We start from the raw sequence: 13,543 nt of genomic DNA, 5'->3' as shown, positions 1-13,543 counted from the left end.
GACTCCGTCGTAAGATGGATCCACAACATGCTGACGAACAGAACAGCCATAGCAAGCCTGGGAGAGGAGACGGTGAGGGCTGACGTCGCGAGGGGCTGCCCGCAGGGAGGAGTCCTGTCCCCCCTGCTGTGGACCCTCGTGGTTGATGAACTCATACGTATACTCGCCTCGGAAGGCTTTGAGGTTCAGGGCTACGCCGACGACCTCTCTATCACGGTCAGAGGCAGACACCCGTTGGATCTAGCGAGGAGATTACAAAAGGCTATCATACTCGTAGAATCTTGGTGTCAATCACACTCACTCTCGGTTAACCCGAGCAAAACGGAACTGGTCCTATTTACAAGGAGAAGACGCTTTTATTTTAAGGCTCCTCACCTTTTTGGGACGCAGCTACAACTCACAGATGAGGTTAAATATCTAGGTGTAATACTAGACAAAAAACTCACCTGGAAAAACCATGTGAACAGGCAGACCCAGAAAGCAATCAGCACCTACTGGGCCTGCCGCAGTATGTTTGGCCCCACATGGGGACTCAAACCAAGGGTGGTCAGGTGGATATACCAGGCCATCCTTGAACCTATCACAACATACGCCTCGATTGTGTGGTGGACCTCCATGAAGAGGGAAGCACACAGAAAGGCTATAGAAAGAATATACAGAATAACGCTGCTGGGGATAATAGGTGCACTCCCCACCACGCCCACCTTGGCAATGGGTGCGCTGCTCGACATCAAGCCACCCCATCTAACAGTGATGGCAACGGCTTGGAGAGCGGCCATCCGCCTCCACCAAGCTGAAGAATGGTCCCCGACGGGCGGCGGGCACACCGAAATCCTCAGGGATGTGGGATCAGAGTCAATTCTGACCCACGGTGGGGACCGCTGCAAGACGGAATACCTCTTCAGACGAGAATATGATCTAATCCTCCCAGATAGGGAGAAATGGCTGAAAGACCCAAACGACATTCTGACTCCGGGGGGGCTGGTCTGGTTCACAGACGGCTCTAAGACCGGTATCGGCACCGGAGCCGGGATTGCGGGGGAAAGCCCTAGGGTCGAAATGACCCACAAGCTGGGCCACCACGTTACGGTCTTTCAAGCAGAAGTGTTTGCCATATGGGCCTACGCCAAATATAATTTGGATAGGGCCCACTCAGGAAAACACATATACATCTGCAGTGACAGCATGGCCGCGCTGAAAGCCCTCCACAAAGTGGAAATAGGGTCGAAGCTAGTCAAGGACTGCGCACTGATTTTAAGACAGCTATCTCTGAACAACAGAGTTAAGCTGCTATGGGTACCAGGTCACACTGGTATCCCAGGAAACGAGAGGGCTAACGAATTGGCACGACTGGGGGCGTCAAGCTCCCAGCCATGCCATGAGTAACCTATTGGTGTCTCAACCTATGCGTTGAAAGGCTTGGCCAAGGACTGGTTAAACCAGGAATTCACCAGGCTCTGGCACAACGCCAATGGCATGAGACACACGAGGGCCCTATTTAAGGGACCGTCACAGAATCTGGGTGACACCTTAAGTCACCTGGACAGGGCGCAGCTGCGCATGCTCGTGGGCCTAGTGACAGGACACTGGTACACGAGAAAACACCTCGCGCGCATGAGACTCACGGAGGAGACATTATGTCCGAGGTGTGAGGAAGAGGACGAAACCCCTCTACACGTACTTCTAAGATGCAGGGAACTAAGGGCCCGAAGAGGAGCAATCCTGGGGACCTTGGAACCCTCATCATTAAGCATTTCGGCTGGCCTGGTGCCGGCGCTTCTAAACTTCGCCACAGAAGCCCAGTTGCCAAGGCACAGCCAGTAAAGAGGCTGCCTAGCGGCCCGGGTACAATGGTCCCCAAGGACTGAGTGCCCGGCTAGCCTCAGCCCACTAGAATAATAGAATAATAATATATCCACATGAGATATAGTGTAATATACATTTAATAACAATGTCATTATTACTATATCTGGATGAGATACAATGTAATATATAATTAGCAACAATGTCATAATTAATATATCCACATGAGATATAATGGCATATACATTTAATAACTGTGTCATTGTCACCATATCTACATGAGATATAATGTAATATATATATAGCAACAATGTCATTATCACCATATCCGCATGGGATATAATGCATTATATATTTAGTAACAATGACATTTTTGCTACATCTACATGAGATGTAATGTAATATATATTTAGCAACAATGTCATTAATACTATATCCACATGAGATATATTGTAATATACATTTAATAGCAATATAATTGTTACGATATCTAAATCAGATACGTAATATACATTTAATAAAATTGTCATTATTATATATCTACATGAGATATAATGTAATATACATTTTAAACAATGCCCTGATTACTGTATCTACATGAGATATAACGTAATATACATTTAATAAAAGTGTCATTATCACCATATCCACATGAGATATAATGAAATATACTTTTAATAACCTTGTCATTATTACTATATCCACGTGACATATAACGAAATATGCATTTAATAACAATGCCATTATTACTATATCTACATGAGATATAATGTAATATACATTTAATAACAATGTCATTATTACCATATCTACATGAGATATAATGTAATATACATTTAATAACAATGTCATTATTACTATATCCACATGAGATATAACGAAATATGCATTTAATAACAATACAATTGTTACTAAATCTACATCAGATATGTAATATACATTTAATAACAATGTCATTATTACTATATCTACATGAGATATACTGTAATATATATTTAGCAACAATGTCATTATCACTATATCCACATGTGATATAATGTAATATATATTTAGCAACAATGTCATTATTGCTATAGCTACATGAGATATAATGTAATATATATTTAGCAACAATGTCATTATTGCTACATCCGCATGAGATACAATGTAATATGTATTACCAACAATGTCGGTATTACTATATCCACATGAGATATAATGAAATATATATTTAGCAACAATGTCATTATTACTATATCCACATGAGATTTAATGAAATATACATTTAATAACCTTGTCATTATTGCTATATCCACATGAGATATAACGAAATATGCATTTAATAACAATGTCGTTGTTACTATATCTACATGAGATAATGTAGTATACATTTAATAACAATATAATTGTTACTATATCTATTTCAGATATATAATATACATTTAATAACAATATCATTATTGCTATATCTACATCAGATAATGTAATATACATTTAATGACAATATAATTGTAACTATATCTACATGCGATATATTGTAATATACATTTGATGACAATATAATTGTTAGTATATCTACATCACATATGTAATAAACATTAAATAACAATGTCATTATTACTATATCTACATGAGATATAATGTAATATATATTTAGCAACAATGTCATTATCACTATATCCACATGTGATATAATGTAATATATATTTAGCAACAATGTCATTATTGCTATAGCTACATGAGATATAATGTAATGTATATTTAGCAACAATGTCATTATTACTATATCCACATGAGATATATTGTAATATACATTTAATAACAATATAATTGTTACGATATCTAAATCAGATACGTAATATACATTTAATTAAATTGTCATTATTATATATCTACATGAGATATAATGTAATATACATTTTAAACAATGCCCTGATTACTGTATCTACATGAGATATACTGTAATATATATTTAGCAATAATGTCATTATTACTATATCTACATGAGATATAATGAAATATATATTTAGCAACAATGTCATTATTGCCCTATCCACATGAGATATAATGAAATATGCATTTAATAATAATGTCGTTGTTACTATATCTATTTCAGATATATAATATACATTTAATATCAATATCCTTATTGCTATATCTACATGAGATAATGTAATATACATTTAATGACAATATAATTGTAACTATACCTACATGCGATATATTGTAATATACATTTGATGACAATATAATTGTTAGTATATCTACATCACATATGTAATAAATATTAAATAACAATGTCATTATTACTATATCTGGATGAGATACAATGTAATATATAATTAGCAACAATGTCATAATTAATATATCCACATGAGATATAATGGCATATACATTTAATAACTGGGTCATTGTCACCATATCTACATGAGATATAATGTAATATATATATAGCAACAATGTCATTATCACCATATCCGCATGGGATATAATGCATTATATATTTAGTAACAATGACATTTTTGCTACATCTACATGAGATATAATGTAATATATATTTAGCAACAATGTCATTAATACTATATCCACATGAGATATATTGTAATATACATTTAATAGCAATATAATTGTTACGATATCTAAATCAGATACGTAATATACATTTAATAAAATTGTCATTATTATATATCTACATGAGATATAATGTAATATACATTTTAAACAATGCCCTGATTACTGTATCTACATGAGATATAACGTAATATACATTTAATAACAATGTCATTATCACCATATCCACATGAGATATAATGTAATATACATATAACAACAATGTCATTATTACTATATCTACATGAGATATAATGTAATATGCATTTAATAACAATGCCATTATTACTATATCTACATGAGATATAATGTAATATACATTTAATAACAATGCCATTATTACCATATCTACATGAGATATAATGTAATATACATATAATAACAATGTCACTATTACTATATCTACATGAGATATACCGAAATATGCATTTAATAACAATACAATTGTTACTAAATCTACATCAGATATGTAATATACATTTAATAACAATGTCATTATTACTATATCTACATGAGATATACTGTAATATATATTTAGCAACAATGTCATTATCACTATATCCACATGTGATATAATGTAATATATATTTAGCAACAATGTCATTTTTGCTACATCTGCATGAGATATAATGTAATATATATTTAGCAACAATGTCATTATTGCTACATCCGCATGAGATACTATGTAATATGTATTTACCAACAATGTCGGTATTACTATATCCACATGAGATATAATGAAATATATATTTAGCAACAATGTCATTATTACTATATCCACATGAGATTTAATGAAATATACATTTAATAACCTTGTCATTATTGCTATATCCACATGACATATAACGCAATATGCATTTAATAACAATGTCGTTGTTACTATATCTACATGAGATGTAATGTAGTATACATTTAATAAAAATGTCATTATTACCATATCTACATGAGATATAATGTAATATACATATAATAACAACGTCATTATTACTATATCTACATGAGATATACCGAAATGTACATTTAATAACAATATAATTGTTACTATATCTATTTCAGATATATAATATACATTTAATAACAATATCATTATTGCTATATCTACATCAGATAATGTAATATACATTTAATGACAATATAATTGTAACTATATCTACATGCGATATATTGTAATATACATTTGATGACAATATAATTGTTGGTATATCTACATCACATATGTAATAAACATTAAATAACAATGTCATTATTACTATATCTACATGAGATATAATGTAATATATATTTAGCAACAATGTCATTATCACTATATCCACATGTGATATAATGTAATATATATTTAGCAACAATGTCATTATTGCTATAGCTACATGAGATATAATGTAATATATATTTAGCAACAATGTCATTATTACTATATCCACATGAGATATATTGTAATATACATTTAATAGCAATATAATTGTTACGATATCTAAATCAGATACGTAATATACATTTAATAAAATTGTCATTATTATATATCTACATGAGATATAATGTAATATACATTTTAAACAATGCCCTGATTACTGTATCTACATGAGATATAGTGCAATATATATTTAGCAACAATGTCATTATTACTATATCTACATGAGACATAATGTAATATATATTTAGCAACAATGTCATTATTACTACATCCACATGAGATATAATGAAATATACATTTAATAACAATATAATTGTTACTATATCTATTTCAGATATATAATATACATTTAATATCAATATCCTTATTGCTATATCTACATGAGATAATGTAATATACATTTAATGACAATATAATTGTAACTATACCTACATGCGATATATTGTAATATACATTTGATGACAATATAATTGTTAGTATATCTACATCACATATGTAATAAATATTAAATAACAATGTCATTATTACTATATCTACATGAGATATAATGTAATATACATATAATAACAACGTCATTATTACTATATCTACATGAGATATACCGAAATGTACATTTAATAACAATATAATTGTTACTATATCTATTTCAGATATATAATATACATTTAATAACAATATCATTATTGCTATATCTACATCAGATAATGTAATATACATTTAATGACAATATAATTGTAACTATGTCTACATGCGATATATTGTAATATACATTTGATGACAATATAATTGTTGGTATATCTACATCACATATGTAATAAACATTAAATAACAATGTCATTATTACTATATCTACATGAGATATAATGTAATATATATTTAGCAACAATGTCATTATCACTATATCCACATGTGATATAATGTAATATATATTTAGCAACAATGTCATTATTGCTATAGCTACATGAGATATAATGTAATATATATTTAGCAACAATGTCATTATTACTATATCCACATGAGATATATTGTAATATACATTTAATAGCAATATAATTGTTACGATATCTAAATCAGATACGTAATATACATTTAATAAAATTGTCATTATTATATATCTACATGAGATATAATGTAATATACATATAATAACAATGTCATTATTACTATATCTACATGAGATATAGTGCAATATATATTTAGCAACAATGTCATTATTACTATATCTACATGAGACATAATGTAATATATATTTAGCAACAATGTCATTATTACTACATCCACATGAGATATAATGAAATATACATTTAATAACAATATAATTGTTACTATATCTATTTCAGATATATAATATACATTTAATATCAATATCCTTATTGCTATATCTACATGAGATAATGTAATATACATTTAATGACAATATAATTGTAACTATACCTACATGCGATATATTGTAATATACATTTGATGACAATATAATTGTTAGTATATCTACATCACATATGCAATAAATATTAAATAACAATGTCATTATTACTATATCTACATGAGATATAATGTAATATATATTTAGCAACAATGTCATTATTGCTATATCTACATGAGATATAATGTAATATATATTTAGCAACAATGTCATTATTACTATATCCACGTGAGATATAATGAAATATACGTTTAATAACCTTGTCATTATTGCTATATCCACATGAGATATAACGAAATATGCATTTAATAACAATGTCGTTGTTACTATATCTACATGAGATGTAATGTAATATATACTTAGCAACAATATCATTATTGCTATATCTACATGAGATATAATGTAATATACATTTGATGACAATAAATTTGTTAGTATATCTACATCACAACTGTAATAAACATTAAATAACAATGTCATTATTACTATATCTACATGAGATATAATGTAATATATATTTAGCAACAATGTCATTATCACTATATCCACATGTGATATAATGTAATATATATTTAGCAACAATGACATTATTGCTATAGCTACATGAGATATAATGTAATATATATTTAGCAACAATGTCATTAATACTATATCCACATGAGATATATTGTAATATACATTTAATAGCAATATAATTGTTACGATATCTAAATCAGATACGTAATATACATTTAATTAAATTGTCATTATTATATATCTACATGAGATATAATGTAATATACATTTTAAACAATGCCCTGATTACTGTATCTACATGAGATATAGTGCAATATATATTTAGCAACAATGTCATTATTACTATATCTACATGAGACATAGTGGATATATATTTAGCAACAATGTCATTATTACTACATCCACATGAGATATAATGGCATATACATTTAATAACAATGTCATTGTTACTATATCTACATGAGATATAATGTAATATACATTTAATAACAATGCCATTATTACCATATCTACATGAGATATAATGTAATATACATATAATAACAATGTCACTATTACTATATCCACATGAGATATACCGAAATGTACATTTAATAACAATACAATTGTTACTAAATCTACATCAGATATGTAATATACATTTAATAACAATGTCATTATTACTATATCTACATGAGATATAATGTAATATATATTTAGCAACAATGTCATTATTACTATATCCACGTGAGATATAATGAAATATACGTTTAATAACCTTGTCATTATTGCTATATCCACATGAGATATAACGAAATATGCATTTAATAACAATGTCGTTGTTACTATATCTATATGAGATAATGTAGTATACGTTTAATTACAATATAATTGTTACTGTATTTCCATCAGAGACGTAATATACATTCCCCTCTCATTCAGTATATTGGTCCTTCGAGCAGGATACACACGCCCCGGCTCGCGTAACGGTCGTTGCGACGCGTAACGGTAGTGTTTCGCCGGCATTACGTGTAGTGACCGCGCTTCACGCGAACTTAGTGACTTGCTTTGTGTGCGCGGAACACGGTGAGGTGGTGAATTGTGCCGTTAACGTGACGCGGGTGAATTTCTGTGTATTTCTAAAAGTACTCAGTGACACTTTATTAGAATGCCGAAATCACGCGATCCGTCTCCGGCCTCGAAACCGGAAGAGACGCCGGCGGCCATGACGGCAACAGAGCTCGACGCAGACCACGCAACGGAAGCGACCACGCAGCCATCGCAGGCCGCTCGTCCACGCTCGCCGACCACGCTGCAAGTCCCTGAAGAGACCACGCAGACCACGCGCACGCGCTCGCCCACGCGCCTCACAGCGGATCTCCAGGTGCGCTCCCGTGTCCAGGAGGAGCGTCTTGACACCCTCCTGGCCATGGTGGAGGACCTGCAGGTGACCCTCAACAAGGCCCCCGCAGACGTTGCGCCAGAAGAACCGGAGCTCATGAGGGACACGATTCTGGAGATCCATGTTGAATTCCAGCGCGAACACGTTGCCCTCTCGAAGGTTTGGCCGTCCACGCAGCTCGAAAGCATTCAAAGAAAAGGTGGCTTCCAACGAAGCGCGCGTCGTGATTTCTGCTCGCAAGTTGCTGGCGCAGCTTGAGCGGAAAATTAAGCAGAACGAGCAGCCCTCGCAGACCACGACGACCCCGACGACCGTCGCGCCCACGCAGTCCTCGGCAAGCAGATCACGACTCCCCGAGATCGCTCTCCCGAAATTTGAGGGAGACTATAGCAAATGGGCAGAGTTTAAGGCCCATTTTGCCTCTGTCATCAGCGAACGCGCCGACCTCGCAGCCCACGACAAGTTCCTGTACTTGAAGGGAGCCGTTACAGTCCACGCGGCAAATTTGATCAGCCATTTGCCAACGACAGATGGCGCGCTTGATCAAGCATGGCAGCTGCTTGATGGCCGCTACGATAACAAGCGGCTAAACGTGCAGTCGCATATGGATCGGCTTGCCAACCTCAAGCCGATGAAGATGCGCAAGGCGGCCTCGCTCCTGAAGATGGTGAACATCATCCAGGAGACGCAGCAAGCGCTCCGCTCGTTCGGACTGGAGGACGTCCACAACTGTTTCCTCCTCACCATGCTCGTGAGACTGCTCGACGCGGACACGCGCGAGCATTGGGAGTCCTCGCTGGCCACGACGAAGGACTATCCTACGTTCGAACAGCTGACCACGTTTCTGCTCGCACGCGCACGCACGCTCTAACAGCTGGAGCAGCTGAGCACTGCTCGTGCCGTACAGCCCACGCCGACCACGACATCCAGGACCACGCAGCCTTAGCAGCAACGCTCCGCTCCAGCACGAGCCGCAGTCCACGCAGGAACCGCTCGACCAGCTACATCAGCCCACGCAGCACCCGCAGCCAACGCCAAGTCGACGCAGTCCGCACTCTACCCGTGCGCTTTCTGCCAGAAAGATCATTTTCTTTCGGCGTGCCCACCGTTCAGAGCACTGACCCCGCACGACCGTGCCAACGTGGTCAATGCCCACGCACTTTGCGTGAACTGTCTCGGCCACCATAACCTGCGCAGCTGCCGCACACGACAACGGTGCAAGATCTGTGAGGAGATTCACCATACCATGCTGCATGGTGCTGATATCAGCAAGGTGCTGGTACCAGGCCTTCCAGCAGCGGCAGCGCAGACCACGCCCACGCCGGCTCCAGCAGCCACCACGCAGACCACGTCAACTACTTCAACTACCACACATTGAAGTGACGGTGCAGTCGTCAACGCACCCGCAGCCATCGCAGTCCACGCACACAGAAATCGTTCAGCCCACGCAACCAGTACACGCTGACCACGGACCACGCTTTTAGCAACGGCACTCGCAAGAGTGCACACTGACCTCGCAGTGCAGCAAGTAAGAATACTCATTGATTCAGGCTCTGAAGTCTCGTTGATTTCAGAGTCATTAGTAACGCAGCTCAGACTCAGAAGACAACGCTCCTCATTGGATGTCCACGGAGTTGGTGGAGCAAGGACCTCGCAGACGAATGGAGTGGTCAATATTACCCTCCATTCAAATTACAGACCACTCTCAGTCACCATTCAAGCACATGTGCTGACGAAGGTGACCACTTGCTTACCATCCGAACCACCAGCTCGTCCAACGCTGCCATCGCATCTGGAGAAATTGAATCTAGCAGATCCGCAATTTCTCGTCTCCAGACCGGTGGACATTATTCTCGGAGCCGACGCATACAGGCAAGTCATCAAGCCAAACATCATCCGGAACGCTTCAACACCGTTGATCGCTCAACTTTCGATCTTCGGTTGGCTCGTAATCGGGCCCCTCGAGGGCATTCAGACCATTCGCAGGACCTCTCTTCAGGTGACGGTCAGTAACACCGATTGCCAGTTGGGTGAGTTACTCAGCCGCTTCTGGACGCAGGAAGAGCCACCACAGGACACGGCACCCTTGCTCACACAAGAAGAGCAAGAGTGCGAAGATCATTTCCAGACCACGCATTCGCGAGACTCCTCTGGAAGATACATCGTGCGATTGCCGCTCAAGCTTCATCCACGAGCACTTGGCAATTCATACCAGACGGCGCACCATTGTCTTCAGAGGATACTCCGAAGATTCAGCAAGGACGCTCAGTACAAACAGCTGTACACCAAGTTCATGCTCGAAAATGAGCAGCTTGGTCACATGGTAAGACTGAACAATGACTCAATAATCAGTCCGTTTCAGTACTTTCTTCCGCACCATGGCGTTCTCAAGTTGGGCAGCACGACCACCGCCTTGCGAGTGGTGTTCAATGGCTCCAGCCCAACTTCTTCAGGACACGCATTAAATGATCTTCTCCACACCGGTCCGAACCTTATGCTGAACATCGCAGATCTGCTCATCTGGATACGCAGATTCAAACATCTGTTTGCAACCGACATCACGAAGATGTATCGCCAAATCAAGGTGCATCCGGAGGACTGGAGCTTGCAGCAGATACTCTGGCTTGATGAAACTCAACAGGAAACGCAGTACCAGCTGACCACGGTCACGTACGGAACGAAAGCTGCACCGTACCTAGCCGTGAGAACGCTCTTGCAACTCGCTGACGATGAAGGGTGGAAATATCCCCTTGCCGTCGAACCCATCAAAAATGGCAGGTACGTCGATGACATTTTTGGTGGCGCAGATACCGCAGACCATCTACAGGATGTTGCAAGTCAGCTGACGCAACTTTGCCAAGCGGGTGGATTTCCGTTGGCAAAATGGCACTCTACCAGCAAGTCGTTGCTTGAAGCCCTCGCAGATAATCAGAACAACGCATCAATTTCGTTTGACGACTGCGAAACCAAGATTCTCGGAATCAAATGGACACCGCATGAAGACGCATTCAATTTCGCAACCATATCAGCTACTCAACGCACGCAGTTCACGAAACGCCTCGTCCTCTCAGAAGTAGCACAACTATTTGATCCTCTCGGTTTTGTTGCACCTGTAGTTATTAGAGCCAAAATTCTCATTCAAGAGCTCTGGTTACAGGAACTCGGCTGGGACGACCTGCTGCCTCTTTCAATTACAAATCGCTGGCTCAGCATCAGAGAAGATTTAACGCGCCTGGCCAGGCTATCCATTCCACGATGGTTCAACACATTGACCACGTCAACAGTTGAGCTACATGGTTTCTCAGATGCTTCTGTCCTCGCAATGGCAGCCGTCGTCTATCTCGTTGTCCACGCACCGTCCACGGGTACCCACACTTCTCTCATCTGCTCGAAAACGCGAGTGACACCACTCAAACGTCTGACCATCCCGAGGTTGGAACTCACAGCAGCGCTGCTACTCTCGAAACTGATGCGGCATGTTCACGCTACTTTGAACATGTCCGTTTCTCAGACATTTATGTGGACGGACTCAGAAGTTACGCTGGCTTGGATCAAGACGCACCCCTCCAAATGGAAGGATTACGTACGCAACAGGGTAATCCAAATCCAGGAGATCACGCAGAACTTTCACTGGAGGCATGTACCAGGATCATCGAATCCGGCTGACTGCGCGTCAAGAGGCATGACGACAGATCAGCTACAGCAGCACTCGCTTTGGTGGACGGGACCAGCGACGCAGTGGCGGGCCACGCGCCGGCCTGGGGCGGCGGGGAGGGAGTTGCTGAAGGTGTTGTATAGATGATCGCTCAGCGTCTCCCTCGCCGCCACCCTCCAATTTTGCACCATGCGCCTGGCCACAGGGGACGCCCAGCACAGATCCACAATGGATTCCCCCTGAGCCCGAACGCAGGTGCTGGCAGAGCCCCTGTTCAGGAGCAGGAACCCCGCGCCGGCCGCCCAGAGCAGTACCGCCCCTCCTCTCGCGTCGGTCCTCGGGGATCCCCAGGCTTCGGCCTAGGAGTTGAAATCCCCGAAGACCAACGTCGGCCAGGTGTGGGAGCTAACCACAATGCTGCCCAACCAGTCCAGGAACTCCTCGAACCGCTCCAGGGACCAGCTGGGCGGCGCGTACTCGCCCAACACTGCTACGCCCCGCCAGTCAACGGCCACGAAACCCGCCCCCGTGCTAAGACATCGGCGGGCGGGGGGACGTGCCGACCCCCAGGACGATGGCGATGGAGCCCGCCGCATCGCCGAACCAGTTGGGTCGGTCCAGTACGCGGTACGGCTCCGACACCACCACAATCTCAATCTGCCACTCGGCCAGGGTTTGTAGCAAAAGGTCCTGCGCCCCGTCCGAGTGGTTGAAGTTGGCCTACAGGAAAGGACCCTTAGGCCCCATTGCGCGCCGGCTCCACCG

The 13,543-nt window shown here is 39.3% G+C and overlaps 1 protein-coding gene across 1 annotated transcript; it reads left to right on the top strand.

The window, feature by feature from the left end:
* Window positions 1-10,745: 10,745 nt before the first annotated feature.
* Window positions 10,746-12,658, top strand: LOC114881437 (the record flags this gene model as incomplete). Its single annotated transcript, XM_046289383.1, has 3 exons — window positions 10,746-10,756; window positions 10,822-10,995; window positions 11,110-12,658. Coding segments are annotated over exons 1-3 (1,734 nt in total), but the record flags the coding sequence as incomplete, so codon positions are not given.
* Between the last annotated feature and the right edge of the window lie 885 nt (window positions 12,659-13,543).

The sequence above is a fragment of the Osmia bicornis genome, unplaced genomic scaffold (genome assembly GCF_907164935.1).
Source record: "Osmia bicornis bicornis unplaced genomic scaffold, iOsmBic2.1, whole genome shotgun sequence".
NCBI lineage: Eukaryota > Metazoa > Arthropoda > Insecta > Hymenoptera > Megachilidae > Osmia > Osmia bicornis.
Note: the sequence above shows the minus strand (reverse complement) of the source record. Positions and strands in the feature narration are given on the sequence as shown.